Consider the following 26,585-nt stretch of genomic DNA (forward strand, 5'->3'; position numbering starts at 1 on the left):
ACTACATTACTCGTGGACTCCGGGAGAGCATGCAGCATTCTCAACCGTTCACTCGCATTGCAAGTGGTACGAAACAGCCCTCGCGCGTTCTGGATCAACGAAAAGGTGTCTCCACAACTTCGGACCTTCTCAAATGAACCAATCCAGGTCGAGGGAAAGATACAATCACCAATAACGAGTAAGGGTTGGACTTGTGATTCAGCGACATTCACAGTTGTTGCTGACGGACAAAAGTACCTTATTGGCCGCGACTTGTTTGACCAACTTGGATTAGCAGTGACTCAATCTACATCTCAAAAAGGTAATCGTGTCAACAACATTTCATGTCTTGTTTTCAAAACACAAATCGCAAAAACTTTTCCTGTATTGATATCGCGTATTGGAAGATCGAAAAATCATATTGCAAAATCTAAGTTTCACAAAGATTTCCAATCTAGACATCAAAAAGGTAGACGTATTCCAATTAATTTGCAAGAAAAAGTTAATATCGAACTTATTCGAAGTTAATCGAATTCAGTTTAACAATTCTCTTCTTAAATCCCGCTCCGCGAGTAAGCGATACAAACTCAAGCCAGGATTCCGCTCCGCGAATCACTATCTAAATAATTTTAAGCGTACCCGCATCGCGAATAGCTCCTCTAAATGAAGAGTACGACATGGCGCAGTCAGCAACTAAACGAACACCTCTCGGAATCGACCCTTTCTGGGACAAACCTACACCTGACCCTCCTCTTCGATTGGAGATTTGAAGAGTGCAATATAAATTGGCACTGTTGGCAAAAGAGAATATTATTCTCGATACGCTACCTGGACCCAAACCCGAGATGATGGAACTTACTCTTGAGCCAATATATGAGGAAAAAATAGTTGGTGCTTCCGCGCAATCAGGGAGAGAGAGAGAGAGGAACGCGCGTAATGCGCAACAGAAGATGAACTGGCAAAACAAATGCCAACGGCTAATAGAAGTGGGTATCATATGTGGTGACAAACCGTGGCCGTTGGCGGATCGTAAAAGTGTATCTCTACTCTATCTAAGCATCGGGACAGAAGAACGCCGCATTCTCAATTGCGAGAACCCGCATATCATGACCGATACTCTCACTACTGTCGATTTCTGGAAGATCGTGGAAGAGGCATTCATCCGCCCTCGCAACATAACTTTCGATCGTCATGTCTTTTTGATTACGAAACAACTTCGGGGAGAAACAATAGAACACTTCTATGGAAAATTAAAGGAATTGGCAGAGAATTGCGATTTTGAGAACAAGGTTGAGACCCTGATCTGCGATGTCTTCATCACTAATCTGATAGATCCTGAAATCCAAAAGGAGCTCCTTAAACAAACTGTCGAACCGCGTCAGGCCTTAGAGCTTGCAATCAACATGGAACTCGGGATTCGAAATCAACATCAATTCCAGCACCACAACAAGATTGTTGTTCCTGCAAGCGTCAACGCGGTCCAATTCGCCAACAATTCTCGATCCCCGTATTGGAAAAATAAGAACAATTTCCCAAAACAAAACAACCGTTCGACACTCCACTGCTCAAACTGCGGAAGATTGGCTTCCGAGTCATCGCGAAAAATTTTTCGTGAAAGGCAAAACTTGTAACAATTGTGGACTTCTAAACCATTTCGCGAAGGTTTGTAGAAAACAAAAGAGTATGAAAACAAAACCACAAAATTCAAAGAAAAAGATGGTAAGCGTTGTGGAAGAAGAACCGCATCCTGAGGACTCAGGGAATCTCCTACAACCAGCTAAACTCTACCAATCGGACTACAGCAGTGGAGAAGATGATAATACGGTTGCGGTGATCGAAAATGAAGTAGAGAAAGTAGAACCACTCAATATGCCCATCAAGATCGGCAATATCAACACTACACTACTCGTGGACTCCGGGAGCGCATGCAGCATTCTCAACCGTTCACTCGCATCGCAAGTGGTACGAAAAAGCCCTCGCGAGTTCTGGATCAACGAAAAGGTGTCTCCACAAATTCGGACCTTCTCAAATGAACCAATCCAGGTCGAGGGAAAGATAAAATCACCCATAACGAGTAAGGGTTGGACTTGTGATTCAGCGACATTCACAGTTGTTGCTGACGGACAAAAGTACCTAATTGGCCGCGACTTGTTCGATTAACTGGGATTAGCAGTGACTCAATCTACATCTCAAAAAGGTAATCGTGTCAACAACATATCATGTCCAGAACAAATCGCAAAATCTTTTCCTGTATTGATATCGCGTATTGGAAGATCGAAAAATCATATTGCAAAATCTAAGTTTCACAAAGATTTCCAACCTAGACATCAAAAAGGTAGACCTATTCCAATTAATTTGCAAGAAAAAGTTAATATCAAACTTATTCGAAGTTAATCGAATTCAGTTTAACAATACTCTTCTTAAATCCTGCTCCGCGAGTAAGCGATACAAACTCAAGCCAGGATTCCGCTCCGCGAATCACTATCTAAATAATTTTAGGCGTACCCGAATCGCGAATAGCTACTCTAAATAAAGAGTACGACATGGCGCAGTCAGCAACTAAACAAACACCTCTCGGAATCGACCCTTTCTGGGACAAACCTACACCTGACCCTCCTCTTCGCTGGGAGAAATGAAGAGTGCAATATAAAATGGCACTGTTGGCAAAAGAGAATAGTATTCTCGATACGCTTCTTGGACCCAAACCCGAGATGATGGAACTTACTCTTGAGCCAATATATGAAGAAAAAATAGTTGGTGCTTCGGCGCAATCGGAGAGAGAGAGAGAGAGGAACGCGCGTAATGCGCAACAGAAGATGAACTGGCAAAACAAATGCCAACGGCTAATAGAAGTGGGTATCAAGTGTGGTGACAAACCGTGGCCGTTGGCGGATCGTAAAACTGTATCTCTACTCTATCTAAGCATCGGGATAGAAGGTCGCCGCGTTCTCAATTGCGAGAACCCGCATATCATGACCGATACTCTCACTACTGTCGATTTCTGGAAGATCGTGGTAGAGGCATTCGTCCGCCCTCGCAACATAAATTTCGATCGTCATGTCTTTTTGATTACGAAACAACTTCGGGGAGAAACAGTAGAACACTTCTATGAAAATTAAAGGAATTGGCAGAGAACTGCGATTTTGAGAACAAGGAAGAGACCCTGATCCGCGACGTCTTCATCACTAATCTGATAGATCCTGAAATCCAAAAGGAGCTCCTTAAACAAACTGTCGAACCGCGTCAGGCCTTAGAGCTTGCAATCACCATGGAACTCGGGATTCGAAATCAACATCAATTCCAGCACCACAACAAGATTGTTGTTCCTGCAAGCGTCAACGCGGTCCAATTCGCCAACAATTGTCGAACCCCGTATTGGCAAAATAAGAACAATGTCCCAAAACAAAACAACCGTTCGACACTCCACTGCTCAAACTGCGGAGGAATTTGGCTTCCGAATCACCGCGAAAAATGTATCGCGAAAAGCAAAACTTGTAACAATTGTGGACTGCTAAACCATTTCGCGAATATTTGTGGAAAACAAAAGAATATGAATACAAAACCACAATATTCGAAGAAACAGATTGTAAGCGTTGTGGAAGAAGAACCGCATCCTGAGGACGCAGTGAATTTCCTACAACCAGCTAAACTCTACGAATCAGTCTACAGCAGTGGAGAAGATGATAACACGATTGCGGTGATCCAAAATGCTGTAGAGAAAGTAGAACCTCTCAATATGCCCATCAAGATCGGCAATATCAACACTACACTTTTCGTGGACTCCGGGAGCGCATGCAGCATTCTCAACCGTTCACTCGCATCGCAAGTGGTACGAAACAGCCCTCGCGCGTTCTGGATCAACGAAAAGGTGTCTCCACAACTTCGGACCTTCTCAAATGAACCAATCCAGGTCGAGGGAAAGATACAATCACCAATAACGAGTAAGGGTTGGACTTGTGATTCAGCGACATTCACAGTTGTTGCTGACGGACTAAAGTACCTAATTGGCCGCGACTTGTTTGACCAACTTGGATTAGCAGTGACTCAATCTACATCTCAAAAAGGTAATCGTGTTCAAAGAATTCAAAGAATAAATCGCAAAAACTTTTCCTGTATTGATATCGCGTATTGGAATATCGAAAAATCATTTTGCAAAATCTAAGTTTCACAAAGATTTCCAACTTAGACATAAAAAAGGTAGACGTATTCCAAGTTGATATCGAACTTAAGAAATTATTAGACGAAAAACATATCATAAAACTTTCAAGCTGCCCTGATAAATTTTTCATATCACCAATTGTAGTCACGGTAAAGGAAGATCAAACAATAAAGCTTGCCCTCGATTCAAAAGTTTTAAATAAAGCCATTCACAAGAATAGATACCAGATGCCAATACGCTAATTGAATCCATATCTCAACAAATAAGTGCTCCCGCGTCGCAAAATACAACGTACTTCTCTACGATTGATTTGAAATACGCATACAGTCAGTTAAATCTAGATGCAGACACGGCTAATCACTGTAATTTTAATATCATTAGTGGTGACATGACTGGCACTTACAGATTTCAAACAGTATTTTACGGGCTCACGGATATGCCAGCAGAATTTCAAAAAGCTATGGACTACACCCTAATTGGTCTACAGAATACATATTGTTTTTTGGACGATAACTTGATTGTTAGTAAAGGATCTTTGGAAGAACATAAAGGCTATGTCATGAAATGTCTTAAACGGTTAGATGACAAAAATCTTAGGACAAATCTTCCTAATTATCATTTTGGAAAGTTAGAAATTGATTGGTTAGGTTTCCATATCTCACAATCGTGTATCTCGCCTCTAGAAAGTAAAACAGCTGCGATATTAACACTTGAAGCTCCAAAAACCCTAAAGAAACTCCGCTCATTTTTGGGATCAGTTCTTTACATTGTTAAATTTATTCCTAATCTTGCTCAAATTAGTCATCCCCTCCGCCCATTGTTGAAAAATTCATCAAAATTTATCTGGACAGCGGAAAATGAGAACTGTTCTAATGAAAAAAAACTCATATCGCAAACGAAGCCGCAAATAGCCACTATAACCCGCAACTCGAAACACGCGTGAAATGTGATGCGTCACGTTCCGGACTCTGAGGAGCTCTTCAACAATTGACAGTTCATGGGTGGAAACCAATCGCATTTACGTCTAGGTTTCTAAATTCTTGCGAAGAACGCTACAGCGCAAATGAACTAGAACTCCTGGGTGTAGTTTGGTCAATTGAATATTTTAAAAATTATTTGTACGGAAAAAACTTTGCAGTAATTACGGATCATCGTGCCCTTCTATCTACCAAGAAAAAAAATAGATCAAATAAATCTTACAACAGTAGATTAACCCGCTGAATCGATCGTTTGCTTCCATTTCAATTCAACCATGAACATCTTCCTGGGGCGAAAATGGGCTTAGTTGATTATGTTTCTAGACACCCGTTTCAAAAAGCTAAAAAAGTCTCAACATATGATGAGGAATTCATTGTGGCAAAATTAAATTTAGTTTCTACATCTATTAATTCATTGGAATTAAATAACACGAAACCTGCGACTAATTTACATAAATTATTAATAAAAGACAATCCTGCATTGCAAATCACACCTAAAATTGAGGCACATAATCCCGCATTACAAATCACACCTAAAAATGAAGCCAACAATAAGGCAATAAACTTAATTAGCGCACCCGCAACAAGAGTATGCAAACATGTTTACTACACCTCCCCCGCTCCGCGAAAGCTAGCCTCAAATACTAATTGTAATTTAAACAATTTAAATTATGTAGCACCCGCTTCGCAAAGTCCGCTTAACACTTCTCTCGCTCAGCAAAATACCAGTAAGAGTAAACAATTAATCCAAATTCCGAATGAATTAGCCCTCGCGCAGTGCGAGCCTCAAATTATTCACTCTAAAATCCCGCCAATTAGGAGACATTCATCAAATATCAAAAATCACCACTCAAAAATAAAATTAGTGCTTTTTGCCTCTAGTCATTCTACAATTCAGTCGTGTACTTTCAAGCCAATAAATTCATTCTCATCCAGACAATCATCAGAAATCGATTATGTAAACTAAATCAGTAACACAATGCCTTCTAAGAAACGTATCACTCCCGTTCGTTTTAACGACACATCTCGAACGGCGAATCAACAGTCATCCAGTGCAAACGCAACTCGATCCGCAAGTCAGCGATATAATTCACCGAGCACTTCCCGCGCCGCAAATCAACGCAATGAACCCTCAAACGACACCCGCGCAACAAGTTCCCCACCAATAACAACTCCAACATCTCCGGTCTACTCGTCAAACGCAAGTACCCCTCTCACGCCCAGCCCACATGTGCCAAAATTTGAAGACATCCTATCGAAGATTTTCAACAAATCATTGATTGCATCACTGACTAGCAAGGACGCAGTATTAAAAGAGGTCCGGGATTGTATTTTAAATAACAATGAAAGTAGACTGAAAGCCCTGAATCCCTACATACATTCTTATTGGAGGGACCTCCATGTACGTTCCGGGTGTGTATGCATTGATGAAAAGGTCGCCATACCAAACGCCTTGCGAGAGGCAATGATCGATGACATACACTCCAGCCAACCGGGAACCTGGGGTATGATATGTATGGCCACGCATTGCTGGTGGCCATACATGCATCGCGAGCTGATAGTTAAAGCTACTGAGTGCGAGCCCTGCACGGTGATTGGTAAGAATCTTAAATCTGTTATTCCTGCTAAACAATTTAATCCTCACACACCGTGTGTTGAACCCAATCAAGAAATTCAGATTGATTTTGGCGGCCCAATTTTCGATGAATAGGGGAACGAAGTTTACTTCTTAGCAGCAATTGACCGTTTTTCTAAATACCCTACTGCATGTAATTATGACAAAGCCAATGGACCAAATGTTCTAAAATGTTTGGCCATGCATATTGAAAATCACGGGATTCCACGGTCTATCCGTCTAGATCAAGCAAAGTGTCTAGTTGGCAATCAAGTAAAGACCTTTCGTCATAAAAATAATATAAATATAATTGAAGCTCCAGTGAACGATCATCGTGCTATTGGATTGGTAGAAAGACTTATTCAAACAATTAAAAATATACTTGCGTGTATTAAAGAAGAAAAATAGTCTAATAACGCCTTTTATGTTAAGCATGCTTTAAAGATAATAAAACATCAATTGCAAATATGTAAACAAAGAACTACAAAGATCTCGCACTTCGAAGCACACTTTGGAAGAAAACCTAATACCCCGCTGAGCGTGATATCGGCAGAACCTAAATTGTCAAATCTCACATATGAAAACATTATAAACTATTATTTAGATGAAGATACAGTGATGCCGGAAGAAATCTTACCAGACGACAAGTGGGTGAACGGGTACCACCTAAGGATATCACCATTTGTCAATTTATCCGATGCAGTATTTTTTGTACGATGTTGTAAAGTAGTTCAGTTTTACTTGCCCTTGATAATCCTGTTCATATTTATTCAGTTTGAGTCTTTTTATCTGCTAATGATTTCCTTCTGGGTTTCCCGCCTCGTGGTCAGACATGTCTGACCACGCATTCACGTTTTGCTTACAAGCACTTCATTTTATTTTCAGTTCATTCTTTTAACTTTGCAATTCGAATTCAGTTTAGCAATTCTCTTCTTAAATCCCGCTCCGCGAGTAAGCGATACAAAGTCAAGCCAGGATTGCGCTCCGCAAATCACTATCTAAATAACTTTAAGCGTACCCGCATCGCGAATAGCTACTCTAAATAAATAGAGTACGACACCCTGAAATAGCAAAAATATGACATTCATAAAATTGAAAAATGTAAAGTTGAAAGTTTCTTGATTTAATATCAAAACTTTCAAAACCACTTTTTTCCGCTGGAATCAGTCCAGTATCCTATCTGCAGACCTAAAAAAATTAATTGGCCCGAAATGATCGATAAACATAAATGACAAAATTTCAATCAAATTGAAAACAATTTTAGTTTTCAATAAAACGTTGCAAAAATTCGTTATATTAATTTATTCAGAACCATTTTCTTGTCTCCAGAGGCTATCCACTAACACAATTTCAAGCCTTAAAAAGTTGCATTGGCTGATAAAGTTCGACAAACTCGGAAAATGACAAAATTTTTCAGACACATTCTTTCAAAAGTTTCAAATTTTAACAAAACCTGCAAAAAGTTTTGATATTAAAAATTGAATTCCATTCCGCTGCCCATAGTTATTATGCTGTAACATAGAACAGGTACCTTGAAGAGGTTACTTGATCACTGCGACAATAAAAAGTGCACAAAGTACAAATATTTTCAAAAAAATTGCAAATTTATTCAAAAAATTGCTACAATTAGTGATAATAAAATGATGAAAACAACATCCTATTCACTAAAAACTATGCCAAAACTTAATATCAGACCCTTTTGGGCCCCCCTGAGGCTGGAAAAATTTAGAAAATGAAAAAAATTGTAGAAAAAACTTCAAAAATAAAGTTTTTCAGAAAGTTGCTGCAATTCGTGGCAATAAAATATTGAAAATCAGTCCATTGCAATTAGAAAATTTGCATCAAATATTTTCAAACCCTCGCGGAGTTTTTTTGGCCCCCAAAACTCGAAAACAAACTTTCACAAAACGTTGAAAATATTGCAAAAATTAGCATCGTTTTTCGTTTTTATGTTTGCAATACCAGAACATATAGCTCATAAAGGGGTCAGAAAAAGTATTTTTATCTTGCAAAAGACCTTTGCCATCTTTAGCAATGTCAATTCAAAACTAATCAGAAATAAAAATCGAAAAAGAGAAAAACGTGAAAAATTGCACCCTTTCGGGCGCAAAACCCAAAAAATGAGCTTTTAACCTTGAATTAAAGCTTTTCCCCAGCAGCCACGCCATTGCAATTGAAGGACTATCTGAAGCTATTTTTGGGACTCTAATGAAACCCTTTGCTCACTGGGCTTTGCCTGTTTATTCCGTTTTGAAAGATCAAAGTCATTCAAAAGTGTGTGAGAACATCATCAAAAACAAGGTAGCAGGACAAATCCTCACCAACAATTCCAAGACAATTCCTTGACTAAGAAAAAAACTAGACATAGAATGGACGATGAATGGATTGGAAAAACCATTTAGAAAAAGTCCGATCAAAATATCGAAAAAACAAAGTCAGAGCCAAAATGCCGCATGTGAACAAAAAGCCACTAGCGAAAGCAAATTTTTGTTCAAAGACCATTTTCTCACTCTACTTTAAAAATAAAATCGCTTTTTTGCTCCACTTCCTGTTTCGGCGTGACCAAAATCGTCACTCCAATTGGACTTCAAAAATCATGAAAATCTGAGAACAGATCTTAAAAAACCATAGCCCGAAGAATTCCGGAAATGACTCGGAGTAGAAAAACAAACAGTCCTCACTGAACTGAAACACCTCCTACTTAATTGCAGTTAACATTTCGAAACAATAACAGGAAAACTTTTGCGAAAAAAATGACAAAAATAAACTATCTGAAAATATTTACATCAATATGCCACTCCAGAAGTACAGGTAAGAATTGGAAATAAAGAAATACAGGTAGTTCGCAATAACATAATATCAATTGAAAGACAATCTAACAGTCACATGAAGAAAAAAACCGATCAAAGTGAAAATTGATGGCAAAGGAACAAAGGAGAAATGAAAAGTATTCTACAAAAATTAGAATGAAACTCTGTAAAACGTTAAAATGCAACCTCCCAAATAATACATGCAGAAATTCTAATCAGGTTTCCTACTGTATCCGATAAATAAGTCGCAGAAAAGTATTTAATAACGAAGCAAAGAAAAAATATGCCAAGAATTAGAAATGTGTGCCATTGAAAATCAGTGAAAAGTGCCATGTCTATATTTCAAGTGCACTTTAGAATAATAACACCTATAGAATTCATCTTAAATAAAAATTGATCCAGACAAACGATTGCTCAAATTTCTTTAAAAAAACAACTCAAAGTTAATAGCACTCAAATTGATGACTACTAAAACTGCTAAACAAACTTATTCTAACAAGGAAACAAACCAAATACTATCAAAAATTGAAGAATAGAAAAAATGCTCAAAATAAGGCAAAATGGGAGAAAAATAGATAACAATTGACAAAAAGTGTAAAAATCGCTTGATGGTCAAAAAAGATTTCAAACGCACTATTAAGTTTCAACAATTCACCGAAGCACCTTTAACTGAAAAAAAAGAAGTTAAAGCTATAAAAACTGCTTTCAAAAAGCTGCTCGAAAATTTTCGCTCGCTCAGTGAAATTTTTTCACACTTACTTTCTCTCTCTCAAACTGACATCTCACTTCCTGTTTTTCAATGTTCAAAAATGTAAATTTAAAGTTATAACCACAACAAAAACGTTTGGTTAAATATTTACAATTGCAAAGTCGCCTCGTAATTATATGAATAGTTTGGTCTTTATACTTCAAAAGAAAAAATTCCTAAAGCCTCTTACTTTTCTATTCATGCAGTTTGAACATTTCGTTGCTTAGTTTTTCCTTAATTTTATTTTCAAATTTTCTTTTCGGATTTCAATTGGCAAATTATTCCACTTCCTAGAAAAATTTATGATCAGTGACCTGTCACTCCATTTGGATTGGCACTTAGTTTTTGGAAAGAAACCGCACAGTTCTGGAGTTTTAGGTCAATTCGCTCTTTTCAAAAATCCTGAATGAGGAGTTTTTGGTTTTTCGACTGCTCTCTTTATATTGTGAGAGAGGTCAAAAATTTTAAGCAGACAAACTTTTTTAATGAAAATCTCTTCTGGTAAAATTTTGTCTTTCAATAATTGATCTCTTGCACTGTCAAACTTTTTGCGCAGGTGGCAAACCTTTATTCCCCAATTTATCTGTCTATTAACTCTCTGAATAACTCTCTGTTTCAAATACTCTCCAACAAAACTACCCATCAAAAATAAAAAGACGCTGCACCAATACTACTTTTCGAGTCGTAAAAAAGACAGCGCCCCAATACCATTCAAATTCTTTGAATTTTAAAGACAGAGCACCAATATAATCCAATTCTTGGATTGTAAAAAGGAGAGCGCCTAATAGCCGTTGAGAGGCTGACGTCGGCTATTAATAATGGAAATCCTTTACAATGAATACTCAACGATGAAGGTTAATGGTGTTTATTATTACAATTTTGGTTTACGTACATTTACACAAATTTTTCAGCAGTTTCCAAAAACTAATTTGAACTGTTGTTCCAGTTTTATGTTAGAAGGGTGCTTGTTCCACTCACAGAAGTTCACAACAATTAAGCAAAGAAACTGATTTTAGCAGCCCAAGTTCAGTGCAAACGTACAAAACAATTAGAACATACCCGGCAGATTGCCGGAAAATAGCCGCCGTTGATTCCAATAAGCATGATTGGGATTGAACGAATAGATATTGAAAATTTTTGTACAAAAAAAAATTTTTAAGTCCGATTTATTTTGATAGCAATTCGTAGTTGAACATACTTCTGTTTCTTAGAGAAAGGCTACAGGGGCTACTATCAACACCAATAAGCATAAGAGATGGTAACTAAGACTCATAGGAACGACGTTCAAATAGTGGGCATCTAAAATTGTGCTTTATGGGTTTATCCCGTTTCTATTTGACTTCAATTTTTTATACTCATTCTGTTCATTTTGAATTGCTTTGCTGAGCAACTGATGTTCAAATTCACTTTTAGCAGAATGAGATAAGAGAGAAACTAGCCGAGAGAAGTCAAAAAGATTTCACGCAAAATGTCGAAAAAGCGGCAAAATGCTAAAGCGAAAAAAAGTTCGACGAAGTAAAAAAAACATAGCCGGAAGAATTCCGGAAGCGACTCGAAGCATCAAAACTTCACAAAAAAAACCGTAATTGCAGCTGAGTTCATTACCTTTTGTATTCAATCATTTACTCATTACCTTCTCAGGTCTGATGTAAAAATTGTTGAAAATTACACCACTGTCACCAAGAGAAACAAAATGCAGCAAAACTTTATATTATTGAAAACGTTTGGTAATGGTGAAGTCAGAAATAATTAGAATGGTGAAAGTACTGATCGGCTGAAAAAGCTGACAGGGCTATCAATTGCCCTCAAATAATTCATGATTCTAATCTCAAAAACATCCCGAAAGCTAACTGCAGACAAAAATCTTAGAAAATAAGTAAATTTTTCAAAAAAGAATGCTCGAATTTAGGAAACAGAAAACCACCACAATTAGATTTCCAATCACTGAATATAAAACAAAAACACCACATACTTCTTCCTTGACGTATAAACTCTATACAACAAGATTTCATACTAATTCATTAATCATAGAAAAGACAAGCAACAGAATAATAATCAAAGGCAAAAAATCGTTGAAAAACAAAACCAAGGCCTTAAGAAATTTGCATTAAATAGTAAAAAGTTGAAATTTTGGAAAAGGTTTTATAGCAAACTCTCCGTAATGCCTTATGGTTAATGGAATAAATTGCAAAACAAAGAAATGACGAAAATCTAAGAAAAATCTGAAATGATTAAAATTTTAAAAACTGAAAAAATCAATACAACAAATATAAACGTAGGTGCCAGGACAAAATTAGAATGATACAAACTGGAATGTCAAGACTTTGGACACAATGTAAGGAACACCGTAACAAAAAGACCAATTCTTGATTTTTGAAAGTTATTGATTTTTGAATCAAATTTTAAAAATCAAGAGAAACGAATACATTTCATTGTTCAACATTCAAGACATAGAAAAGACCAGGAGTCATCCGAGACAAGGATACGTCCTCCTGAACGAAACAAAAGAAGAAAAAGCAGAATTCAAACATACGAAACATTTTGCAAAGTTTTTTTGAGACTGCGTTTATGAAAAAAGTTGATGTTTTTCAAAAACTTAACACCAAAAAATGATTGAATTTGTATTGAAACATAACTAAAGTCTCTCATGTTGCACAAAAAGACTATTTCTAGTAATAAAGCCAAAATACAAACAAAAAACTGAGAAAAATTGGAAAAAAACTGCCAGAATCGGATTAGCATACGTACAATTTTATAAAACAAAATTACATCGAGATAGAAAGAGGCGTTGAGTATATAAATTATCAAAGGAGAGTTGCCATATTAACTGATTTTTGACAAAAAGAGGGATGAAAGTTCCAAAAATGAAGAAATTAATTGAAAAACAGCTAAAAAATTAACTAAAAAATCAAGAAATATGTTCCAATTTTGAACTTGAAACGCATTTTCAGGCTCTGCAAAACACTGTGGTATTAATTGCCGAGGCTTACGTTTCAATATAGCATCAAATAAATTGTATTTCCGCAAAAAAGCCAAATTACCAGCAAAGACACTGCGCCACTTAGGGGAAAAACGGCTAAAAACGGTTATCTATATGTGCCATTCAGTCAAAAACTACTTTTCAAAGTCATAAAGTCATTCACAAAACCCAGCGCATGATCAAAAAACTTCTCTCGCTCAGAAAAAATTAGTTCACACGGCAATTTTACTCACTTTCGCTTTGAGGTCAAAACATCGTCTGAACGAATAGTTACTTCCAATAAAAAAAACCTTAAGAAAACCAATACTCCTCTTCGAGTCGTAAAAAATAGGAGCGCAATAATAGCCGGCTGAGAAGATGAGGGCGGCTATTAAAAAGGTGACGAAAGAACACCCCTGCCTTAAGTTCTACTCTGATAAATAACAAGTCAAAATAAAATCTTCATTGGCTATCGGATCATAAATCCATCAAAGTCTCAAGTAACTCAGTAAAATCTGTTGATAACCTGTTGATTACAGCCTGCGGAATAAAAATTTGGCAGTACAAAATACAATTAAATAATGAATTTCTGATAATTTTATTTACTAAAAGCTACTTTTCACATACATTCAAATAAGACTAATTAAAATTAAGAGTCAATATCTGAGTCATTCTTCCCTGAGTACTGCATACAGTATGACAAGTGCCAGTGCCAAGACAATGAGACTGGCACACCACCCACTCCAGACCAAGTAGAGCCCGTAGTAGGTCTGGGTCTGCACCCCATTGAACTCTGAGAAGGCTGTTGTGCAGAGTGAACATGCAATGAGCAAGGACACAGACTCAAATACTCCACATCCCACACATACCAAAGACACAGTTTTGTTCTAAAATCCATGTATAAAGAATGGCCATTACATAACTCTTGTTTGTTTCCTATTAATGGCTGGGTTGCAAACGAGAACTTGTTCACAAAATCAGCAAGAAATCCGTGTCCAAACTGCAAATGAAGAATTTTGGATATTCTTCCTTCGCTCTTCATGCAAAATTTTATCTCCATTAATTACGGCGACGATTTTTCTTGGATTCTATTAGTCTCCTTAATATAAGTTTCAAATTTTTTTAAAAATATATCTGAACACTTGAATTGGCAATTAACTTGGTTACAATGACTATGTTTATTAAAACAGCAGATCAACAGTCTAGAGAATCAATTTTCATCGGTCCTTTTCACTTTTTAACACATGAAATGCATGTTCCTCTTCTCCCACTTTGCTCAGGTAAGAATAAAAACTCGTGATTGAAGATGATGATTAGGTCCCCTAATTAAACGCTTTTGAAAAATTTCACTTTACTTTGGTGAGCTTAAAGTTCTCTAACATAGCTGAAAGATTGCTAGAAAAAAAGCCGCACTAGCTTTGTAGATCTCCGGTCTCAAAAAGATATTAAAAGAAGCAGAGCAAAAAAGAAACTTTTAAATGTTATGTTATTTCAATTAAGAATCTGCATAACTACATAACTTATTGCTGCTTCTATTAACTGTCCTAAAATACCCTTCAATTAGAATAAAGCACACTCACTTGACCTTATCTCTTTGATTTAATATCTTTGAAAATCTTTGACAGTAAAGAAAAGTCAATTTCAGAGTGGGGAAGTCATTTTTGAGAGTGAGCCAAGTCACGCTTGACCAGACACTTAATCACGCGAATGAACAAAAAATTCAAAGCAAATTTGAAGTGCATGCGACGTCAGATGGTCGTATCAAAAATTAGATGACGAAATAAAAAACATAGCAGGACAAGTCCTGAATTACAATTCAACGTACTGAATTAACTAAGGACCTGACAACTAACATTTTAACAGCAACATCAAAATAAGATGGACAACGCCCTTGACTTTATATGCACAAAAACGCACAAAAAATCCAATATATTATTTTTTCAAGACTTAGTGTTTCAAGAATCTCTAAAAATAGCAAAACTTTGACTCTACTCATCCTTAAAATGGGTACAAAAAACAACGGCACTTAAGAAATAATTGTCAGAAAAAAAAACAAAGGCCAAAACTGAAAAAAATCGGCATCAATCAGAATCTGTGGGTGCGGTTGAGATGAGAGAACCTCAAAAATACATGCCACTATCCTGAACCACAGTATATTATAGAACTGCAGTAGTAATAAAATACCTTCAACCAGTTCTAAATAAGAATTGTTACTTTTGAGACCAAACAAAAAATAAACTTTAGTTTTTTCAGAAGGAAGTGCTAAAACAAAAAGCGACTGTTAAGAACTCAAACAACTAATTAGGTCCAATTATTACTCATTAGCAACCGAAGAAACCTGTCATTCTTGAGACTAAATGATCAGACAAAAATACGACCAAATTTCGAGAAATCATTTTAAAAAAACAAATAACATAAAAAGTCACGGCGGAAAACAACAGCTACGTGCTAAAACAATTATTTTCATTTATTTATTCCACAAAAGCAGCCAATGAGATGTATGATTATTACATACGGTGATAAGACAGCAAAAATTACAACAAACACTAGCGAACTCAAAATTTTAATAAAATTTTCTGAAAACTAACAGCAAAAATTATTAACTGAAAAATTTATTAGTTTCCCTCAAAAACAACCGATAAACGTCGGATTGACCGTATTCAAACGACTGACGTGGAGCTGGCTTTGGTTTTAGCTAGTTTAAGCTTCGGGAGAATCATATGATAGCTCTTGCAACTGGAGAAGTGACAACAGGGTACCGATTTCTTTAGAGTCAGATTCAATTATACCTTGAAGCATATTTGAGCAGCGAAGAGAAGGGTGGCAAAGGCAGTGCCTATTTTTCCAAATGCGGCAAACACTTTGATGGCCTGGTAATCACTCCACCTGTGACCCACTTCTTCTCTGGAACAAGTTATTAAAGAGTAATTAGGGACCGCCCAGTAAAATAGATCAGATATGATACATTCCGGAGTATATGCAATTCAATTGAGTACATATAATGAATCTCCTCATGAGACATAATTGATTAAAAATTGCTTTTTAAAGTAAAAATATTTCCCAAATACAGTGTAAATTTATTACTTCAGGATGTTCGGTTGAAAACTGTTGGTTATTTAAATCAAAGTTTAGAGCAGAAAAAGGAATGTTTTTATCGCACTCACAAAACCACGAAAATCTTGTTGGAATCAACAAACGATAACTTGAACTGAACAAGGATCTTATTTAGATGTTATTTACAAGGATCTTATTTATTTAAAAACATATCAACAATCGGAAGAATAAAAACATTTATCACACAAGAGACGGGATAAATTTTCATTCATGCAATACATTTATCGGATTACCTATCAACAGAGAAATAGCTGTACCGCTTATTAACAAAACAAAAATCAATTGAAAACTGCCAAAAATTTAATATATTTACACCCAACTTTTATTTATCTCGGATTCTTTCCCCACAAAAACTGTTCCAGGAGATAAAATTAATAATAAATCAGATGCAACTATAAAAGGAACAATCAAGAGCCCCTTTCAAAATTAAAAAAAAACACCGATTTTCCACTCTGATCTAAATCCATTTCAAGGAAGATCAGACAAAAATTGACAAGAATTTAAGAGGCTTCATATCTTGCAGGAAAAAAACGAAAAGACTTAAACGCCTCTCTTGAAGAGCTACAAAACAGACAACGTAGCCGACCAAAGGAAAAGGTTAGAGCCTAATTTCTAATTCAGAACATTCTAGGCAAGAAAAAGAAAATGAACACGACTCTCATAGACAAAAGGACTAGCAGACTTTGCAGTTGTTGTTGTTGTCATAGGCACTGAGCCGCGGGTAACCCAAGAGTTCTCCGCGCTAGCTCGAGCACACCACAGGGGTCCGTTGACAGGACGTCCGGGCCATTGGTTTAGAAGCCGAATATCTTCTTTCATTTGCGCAAGGGTTGCGGGACATGCAAGGAGCCAGTGTTGCTCAGGATAGCTACCGGCTCTCTATCCCGAGCTTCCAAAAACCCGAGCCGAACTGTCTCGGTGCTCCTGTGGTGGCAGGTCCTTGTTTGTGTCCGTTGGTTTTCTGGATCGCCGCGATGAGGCCGAAGACATCGATCCAGCCGCAGTTGTATACGCCAGCACAGGTGTAGACCACACTGACGAACGAGAACATCGCGTAAACGAATAGATCAGTAGCAGCGAAAATCAAGAGGCGGCGACAATAAATTCACTAAACTCCTTTTGTAATACTACTGTTCTTACACACTTGATAAAATTTTATTCGAATTAACGCATTTCAACAATAACACAATAATGAAGAAATACAAATACACGACAACAGAACGTAAAAAAGACATGCAGTTTAATTAGCAGGTAGGGTCTTATGAAGAAACTATTGAAAAACAGCACCAAAATATAACTAACAGTTCGCTCAAAACTCCTGATACAAATTACAAACAAAACATGCTCAAAAAACAGAAAAAAACAACCTGACAAGTTTTTTTAAATCCACGAATGTGCAAAAAAGTCCCATTTAACCAAATAGCAAACTTAGAGCATCAGTTTTCAATTTGCAGCACGAAATTTTCCAGCATAGATTGGCTTGTAGCTAAGATCTTGTTATCTACAAAACCATCAAGAAATCTGAGCTTTCCTGCGGTTTATAAAGAGAGGCTCAAATAAGAAGCAACGAGACCCAGAAAATTCGCACCAAAGCATATTAGGTACAATTTACTCCACCAAAGCATAAAGGTACAATTTCGTTCATTGCAATACCGAATTTTTTTGTACACGTTGGAAATTAGTTTGATAAGGGTCTTGAATGGCATTGAGAAGTTGTCAGTTCTTGCCAGTATCGACATGTAATCGGAATTTTTCCCTTCCTGCTTTTCGGGTGTTTTCGGAGCTTGCGCGGTTGTTCTCTGAGTTAATGAGACCAACCCGTACTCCCCTTTCAAAAAGGATAGTAGCTACTGCAGCTCATGCATCTCACAGTAGAGGCTGAGTGGGAGGTCTAACCATTTTAGGCAATCTTTGCAAGGTTTCGATGACTCGAAGATCCAGTTTGTTGCAATTTGTTGAAAATGTTCAAGTTCTTTCATGCCAGCTCTAATCGGTAGCCATGCTTGCGATGCATAGGTTGCCATGGGCACAACATAGCCGGTGCACACATTGAGTCGCGTCATCCAATTGCTGCTCGAGATGTTTCGCTTGATTCCGAAAAGAGTTCATGGCCTGTATCGCTCTTAAGGACGAGTTGTCTTTCCAGGTTAAACTGGGCTGGACTATTATGACTAGGTCACGTTGACTTCTAGTTTAAAAAGCCTGAACAAGCAACTTAGCATTTACATGCCTTTTGACATTCATTGACGTCTTTGGTCGCATTCACAGTTAACCAGTTTTACACATCAATTGTTTCAACCGATTCCTGACTTTTTACAATGACCCCAGGTAATTGAACAAAAAGTAAGAATAGTAGCCGTCCTAAAAGGGAGCCCTGAGGGACGCAACTGGTTACCTGTTGGGGAATGAACAGCTCTCCATTTATACTAACCAATTGCATTCGATTACTCAGGTACGATCAAATGATGCTCAGTTAACCGGTGGATATTTACGGGTTCAGGTTCTTCAGATTGTCGGCTATACTTGAAGCAATACAATTCACTGTATTTACTTTAATTCGAATGAAGTCAACAGTTATTTCGTAAGGCTGATCGAATACTCACGAAATAATTGCTGAAGAGTTCGGCATCACTCGGGTCGTCAGGGGCCTCCAAGTTTCCGGACTTCATTAGTTGCGGAATTGTCGGTGTTTTCTTTATTGATTATAGGTACTTCTGAATTCTGCTGAATACTTGCCCTTCGAAGACAGTTTTCTCAAATTCGGTCAGATCCAAATCAACACATTTGCTGATTTTTCTCGAATTTCTTGGTTTTGATGAGTGTTTTGTTGCTGTTCATTGCTTCACTTCAGAAGGTTTGAGGTGGTGTTCGAGTACCAAGTTGGCAGGGAGGTGCGATGTGTGGTTGCTCGTAGTATAAATTTCTCAATTAATTCCCAGATCAATTTGTACCATTGTTTCAGAAGCTCGTTAACATTGCTGAAGCAGCATGAAAAGAATGGGCGCTCAGTTATGGCTTTGTTAAGTCCATCCCAGTAAGCTCGTTTGAAAGCAAATTCACGTTCGGGTGCCTGGAACTCAGCGGTGTTTCTGCGAAGCTCAATCGAAGTACAGAGGGCTTTGGTCAGAGCATGCTCGCCCATTGACGTTCAAATGCTTCTGCAGGTTGTCGTCAACGGAGCATTCCATACTTCGGTTGGGTTCTCTTCTCAAAGGGACAAAGCTACAACTGACTGCAGTTGAACAAGTTGCGTTCGACAAACCATTCAAGAATTAACTTTTCATACTCAGTTGAGGATTAGAGTTGTATCCAATCAGTCTGGTCGGCAACGATGTCGCCCGCAACGATGAGTTCTCTAGACAATATTTCCTCCATTTTGTTAATAAGAGAATCGAGCGTTGAGGTCTAATCTGTATCGACTTTCTGACGAACAGGTGTAGATGCCACAAACAGTTTTACTCAAAGTTTGTATTTGCACTGCAGTACTCCAATTGAAGGTCGATGAATTTGTGGGTGAGGTTATTCTTTACGGCTATTAGAACACCTCCATGCTTAGAGGTGCGATTCATGTTCAATAGCCTGTCGTTTCAATAAATCTGAATGTTATCGAGGAAGAGTGCGTTGTTAGGCACGTCATGTGTCAGCCACGTTTCCGTATTCAAAGATCTTATGGCAGTTTGCAAATCTTTTTCAACGATTCATTGCCAGTAAAAATCTTGTGTTGAAGGCTAGTAGGGACAACGAAGATAGTCAATTCTTCGGAACCACTATCAGCGCCTTCATTGTTTTCCGAGACTTGGAACCCATTTCTGCCTCTAAGGACCTCTAGTTTCAGATCTCGACCAATAAGGTCTCTCCGTTGGTCATACATTCACTATGTATTTTGGTATCAGCAGCATTAAGCTACGGCATGATGTAAATAAGCGGATTTCAAGATGGAATCTTTGCTGATTGGGCTTTCAATGTTGATCAAAAGTGTGCGAGGCATCTTCTTGATGGTCGTAGTTTCCTATGCGAGTGGCCTTGAGGTTGCGGTCAGGTATTTCAAGGTACTGGAGTATTTTCTTAACTCTTGTAAGGTCGATATGACCTAATGCATTCTGGCTTAAGGTGCATTACTTTGCCACAAAAGCCACATTGGACTGTACTGCCTTTGATTTTTTATTGCAGGTATGGCTCTTGTCACGGGTCATTGTGTTTTTACAGGGCTTGATATGAGCGCTGGAATGTATGTAGAAAGTGTGAAATAACTTGGAATGGGCAAAATATTTTTGCCCAACTCATTACTATTTTTATGGAGTTGCTGGGAACGTTTTACTGTAAATGATTGGGGAAATAAAAAGATTGCGAAGGAATTTGCATCTAGCTTAAGTATACCTAAATCAGCAGTCCAATCACACACGCACACACACTAACTCTGCTTTTTCTTTAAATAAAAGGGCCGTGTACACCATCCTGCATCGATGGATGTAGGTAGGAAAATAGGGCATGAGTAGCACTTAGTAGCCGGATGCTGCACTCCAAGCTGTTACCCTCCAGACAGTGTAAAGACGGCCCAGTCACAAAAATAACTAACAAGTGGAGGGGAAATATATATAGCACACATAGGGAACTGCTATGCAAGGATTAAAATAAAAATGGAATATCAAGGAATGTGTAAAGGAATAAAAAATAAGCAGCCAAACACTCAGTGCAGCCTTCCCTCCTCCACGGGGGCGCTAATCGAAGACTCACTGAGAACACGAGGCTTGAGCGCGAGACATCCCCTCAAGCAGAGAACATAGAAGTGCGAAGCTGATTTTCGTTCGGATGTAGCTTATAGTGTCGGCGTACGGCCCTATGCGTTTTTCGCTGATCTTGGTTGCGAGTTGTTTCATAACGCGCGATGCTGATGGCCCAACACCACCCGAGCAAGCAAAAACCAGTGCATTTAAGCTGCTGTGTTCGGTTTCGCTCTTCGTACTTATTTCGCATGATGCTCTCGTAATATTTGTATGCATCATTTATGGTCTTAGGGCAGCTCTTTGCATGAGGGTTGAAAATCTTCACATCGAAGAAAGTGCGATTAAAGCGGGAGCTCCACAGACCGTTTGCCTTGATGTCCAGTCGAGCGTCAACATCAGTAGTGGTGGAATTACTCAAGAAAATTTATCCATCGAGCGACTGAAGTTTTGGCTCAATCTGGACATCGTGGCAAACGTCATCCATCAAGTTTGCAAACACGTCTCTGATTTCGTTGTGTCGTAGGTGCGTATACCCGCCTTTGGCGCAATGGAGGGCATGGGTGAGGCTAAATTCTTCCCCACATGGGCATATGGCTGGCGTGTTCTTCGCTTCCCAGGTGTAGCGAAGTGCTATTCCATCACGGAACTCGTGAGGTCAAAACCATGTTTTGATAACGGAAGCGTGTTAAGCCAGCTGGATGCTCCATTCCTCGAGGCCAGCTGGATGGTATACTTCATTTCTGGTAGATTGTTTTCGATTCTGGATTTTTTCGAGTTGAGTTCACGTTGCATGTCTGCTTTCTGTCTGAGACTGATCTTGGTTTGTTCTAATTCACATTGTTGAATTTTGAATGAATCATTATTGAATGACGCCAATGGACTTGAGAGTTCAATTGATTGCTCAAGATTTTTGTGAAGATCTTGTGGGAGGGCGATGTTAAGCCCACCCATTCTGAGAGGGAGAGAAAAAAGTTCTCTTTCCTCTTTGATTATTTCTTTGCCGACGATGTTCGGTATGACTCGGCCAAGCTGCTCCTCCACCTTGTCCAGAACCCCGTCCATGGAAGGTGTAGTACGCGAGAGGAAGCTCAACTTCTGCTGAACCCCCTTCATCAAACATGCATAGGCATTCTGGGGAGAGGTGAGAGCAAATTGACCAAGTCTAAACTTTTTGTGTATTTAATTTCTGCATCTTTCAGGAAATTTTTTACTGGCCTCAGAGATTTCGATAACTGATCCCAGGACTCGAGCGCCGTGCGTGATTTCCACATTTGTGCCTGCAAACACAGTTGACGCTTGGCGCTCGCCTCCTGGCCTAATTATCACCTGACACTTCGGAGGATTGACAAGATATCCGTACTTGGGACCAAGCTGAGTGAGCTTGTCGAAGAGTGCCCTGATATCTTTCAACTTACCGACGACGCTACCATCATCAGCATACCATTTTTGTGTCGAGGAGTCATTGTGAAGTCTTGTTATTAGGGGTAGGATTGCGATTCCATACATTGCCATCGCAAGGGGATCGCCTCGTGTCGTAACTTCCTGAGACAGAATGGTCGACTTACCGATGTAGAGATGAGACGGGTGGCTATAGGAATTCTGTAAGGCAACATGCAAAGATGGGCATAAGGCTTTCACGTTCTCTAATTCCGTTCGTCTATTGAGCACGTTAAATGCGTTTTTGGCATCAATTAGTAGAATTGCTTCGTTTTCGGGATCATCAAAACTGTGGCGAAGCGAATGTATGGCATGTTCTATGCATATCTGGCCCAGGCACAGCTGCATTTTCCACCGAGGGATGTTAGATCTTGCCTGATGCAGTCGTCGATTATGCGTCAGGTGATGCGACGCATTACTTCACCAATACCAATAGGTCTCACACCTAGACATTTATCCAGAGCCACTAGTCGACAACCATTGTATGCAGTCAAATCATCCGGTGGTATTATGGACGTGGCCAGCCTCTTAGCAAACTTGGCAACAAGCTCGCACAGGTTCGTGGAGGTTTACCCGAAAGCAAAGTAGTCTACGCCAGTCATCGGTATCGAGACCTGAAGGCCCGGCCCTGCCATGAGTCTTCATTGCATGCTTTCGGACGAGCCTGGCACTGATTTTGTCGAAAACAGCGGGGTGGTAGGGAAGCGTGCGTGGATATTCGCTCTGAATGCAGTTGGGCTCCAAGGGCAGCCCTTCAGGATGTTTGTCGCGTAAAATCTCGAGGACCAGTCAACCGTCTATGAGATCGGTAGGTGCGAGCACGCCGCCTTTGTGCTCATCCGAAAAAACGCGAACAGCATTACTGATCTTACTACGAGACATGAAATCGTTGAACATCTTGAGGTCAGAGTGCTGCTTTTTGTTCCTTGAACTCATTCTCATTTCGATTACCTTCGCTTCACAGAACAGTTCTGAGAAGTTGCAGCTGTGTCATGCCATGCTTGCAGTCTACGCTTGATGGTCTTATTGTTCGATCCATCGGCCGTGTTCTCACACACACTTTAAGGTTTATTTTTATTTTACCTTCATTTTACCTGAAGGCCAAGTTAAGGAGACGCTTACCTTAAATTTTACGTTGCCATGAATTTACTTTAAATCTGTTAAGGTAAATTTAGCTGAACTTTTTCTACTGAATTTAGCTGAATTTCTACTTACACATTCTCTTTTTTCATTGACTGACATTCGGCGTACCGGAAAGGAGTTGTCATACACGTCTGCAGCACACCTCCGATTATTTCAGCATCTTCCAGACCCAGATACCTCAAACGCATACAATTTGCAGTTAGAGATAAAACATTCCCCCGACTCCGTCAACGGTTTAATTCCAGCAAGTACAATCTGAAAACTAAAACAGATCTAATCAATTTTACTTACCATAACTCCGGTGTCCAAAGAAACAGTATAAAAAGTAAAACACAGATCTGTGTGAGGATTCCAACTGCAGAACACGTAATTCTAACGGCTCTTTTGTCTATCATTTATCAGAGATATTATGAGCTTTTTATTCTATATAACAAGAGTGATAGAAAATTCAAATAACCATCACTTTTAATTTTCCGGCTTGTGTAAACTCGAATAACTTTGTTCAGAATTAACAGCTGATATTAATGGCTCTTGGTATGTTTGAATTAACAGCCAATTTTAATTAACTGCTATTTGATATACAGAGGTTTTCAATGTGTTCAGGCAAGATTTAAACATTAGTAAATAACATTCAGCAAAACTCAGAAAAATTGGTATACAATAAACCAGTTGGAAAATCAGAAAAACATAACCACACGGAAAATTATCTGGATTTCGAAGCGTATCACAAAAAGAATACAGTGGAAAAGAATAGATTGTCATTAATATTGCAACAGAAAAACTTCCTCTAAGTTCCATTGATAAACCGAGTCTTTCCCATTTTAGCGCCCCTTACGGTATAATTACCATAATGGCGGGGGCTTACAGGTTATATTACCACTTAGCTATGGGGGGCTATAATCGGGAAGACCCGACAAACCTTGTAGAATGTAATATCAGAGAAGAGAGTCCGGAACTGAAATATTGCCGTTATAATTTTTTTTTTAAAAAAAGACATCACTGCATCGTATATAATTCTAAAGACAAGGCACTATAACTCTTTTAGAGCTGGCACTGCCAGAAATATCAATCTCAGTTGGCCGTTTGGAGAGCAAAACTTATTCTCGTGCGTACATACGTTATTGCGTCCGAGTATGATTCGTCTTTCTTTTCAGCAATTTGGCTAGCTAGTTGTTTTATAGTGGGCGTTGCGGACGGTCCTGCGCCCCCATACAAAAACACGAGCGGAAAGAAGTTACTCTTCTCGATATCAAGTATTCGTGGCTTGAGGCACTTTTTTTGAAACATGCAAATTACTCAGACTATAACCCTAAAGTTAGATATCTACATGCTCTAAAATGTTAAATAAATTAATCAGCAATGTTATTAATTTAATAAACCTCGAATTGTGGCTGTTCGTTTTCATAGGTAAAAATAGGATTTGAGGGCTCCTATTTGTCTATTAACGGGTACTTTCTTGTGTTGATCGAGCAAAAACTCGGTTAAAACATTTTTAAAGCAAGTTTTACTGTTAAAAGTTCTTATTGAAGAGGGCAATTTGTTCCATTTTTGAACGCTTTTCAAGATTAAGGATTTGTTATTCCACTTCGTTTTCTTTTTTAAAATAATTTGATTTAATCTCTTGTTCTGTCTAGCGTTATGGCGACCAGAAAACATTTTAAAGTTTTCGGATGTTCCCCATTGTCTTGTCTGTTTGTAGCTTCATTAGGCTAACTTTTGAGAAAAACACTTCGGCTGGCAGGATACGATTCTTAATGAGAAGATCAATGGAGTGGTCAAATTTTTGACGAAAAAAAAAACACTTTTATTCCCCAGTTAATTTGCCTGTTTATGCGGTTTATGTTTTTCACTGTAAGAGTGTGAAGGAATACTCCACTGGAAGAAAGATGAGAGAGTACAACTGACTTGAAAACATTAATTCTTACTTTCACAGGTATTTGATATCTTACAAGATACAAAGAACGAATTGCATTAGCCATTTTGTTTAAAACTGAGTTCAAGTGATTTTCAAAGGTTAGGTCTGAATCAATTTATACTCCCAGATAACGAAATGTTTGAGCTGGTTTGATAACTTCGCCTTAAAAAGAAAACTCTGGATCAGAATTAGTATGATTTGTAAAGAATAACATCTCTGTTTTATCGGAATTTAAAGTGACTTCGAATGAGGAATACGCCAAAAATATCGAATGAGGAATACGCCAACATGCAGGATGTGGTTTGGATTTGTACTTATTGCAGCAACCAACAGACAGTGGGACACGATAAGGAGATGAAATTGTTTAAAAGGTATGTGGATGATATTATCTGCACGGTTCGTGGTGACCCGGATGAGTATTTAAAATTTGCAAATTCATTACACAACAACCTGCAATTTACCTTAGAAAAAGTGAGCATGGATGGGGGTTTGGCTTTTCTTGACATTAACGTAAATGTGAGCAGCAAAAATAATATCACCTGTCATTGGTATCAAAAACCAACTGACACTGGAATAATACTGAAATTTCGCAGCTGTGCACCGCTTCAACATAAGAAAAATGTGATTCAAGGGACGGTTCACAGGGTTTTTAATGCAACCTCTAATTGGTTGGCCTTCGATCAGGCTCTTGAAAAGAACAAATCTTGCTGGACCAAAAATCAATATCCAGAGGAATGGTCTTCAAAAATTGTGAATCAGACTCTAGAAAAAATAATAAGTGGCGGTAAAGACCAATTAAGAACAACACCAAAAGAGCATCAAAAAAGCAAGACTAAATCTAATGATAAGCCAACTATTTTTCTACAATACAGAGGCAACCTCACTCAAAACTTCGCAAGCAAATTGAAGAAACTATGCGAATTGCAAGTAGTTTTTACAACGCGAAAATTAAGATCGTGCCTCCCCACCTTGAAATCATCCTTTGATAGAGATCTGAAATCCCAC

At 38.3% G+C, this 26,585-nt stretch overlaps 1 protein-coding gene across 1 annotated transcript in view; it reads right to left on the reverse strand.

The window, feature by feature from the left end:
* Positions 1–13,801: 13,801 nt before the first annotated feature.
* Positions 13,802–26,585, reverse strand: part of LOC142337710 (uncharacterized) — a 249,159-nt gene continuing 236,375 nt past the window's right edge. Inside the window, exons 2-4 of the mRNA XM_075387159.1 lie at positions 23,738–23,922; positions 16,037–16,151; positions 13,802–14,134 (exon numbers count right to left, since the gene is read on the reverse strand). Of these exons, the coding sequence (XP_075243274.1) occupies positions 13,916–14,134; positions 16,037–16,151; positions 23,738–23,853 (450 nt within the window). The 5' untranslated portion in view covers positions 23,854–23,922 and the 3' untranslated portion in view covers positions 13,802–13,915. The remainder of the gene's footprint in view (positions 14,135–16,036; positions 16,152–23,737; positions 23,923–26,585) is intronic.

Source organism: Convolutriloba macropyga, chromosome 4, assembly GCF_964194025.1.
Source record: "Convolutriloba macropyga chromosome 4, txConMacr16.3, whole genome shotgun sequence".
NCBI classification, from domain to species: Eukaryota; Metazoa; Xenacoelomorpha; order Acoela; family Convolutidae; genus Convolutriloba; species Convolutriloba macropyga.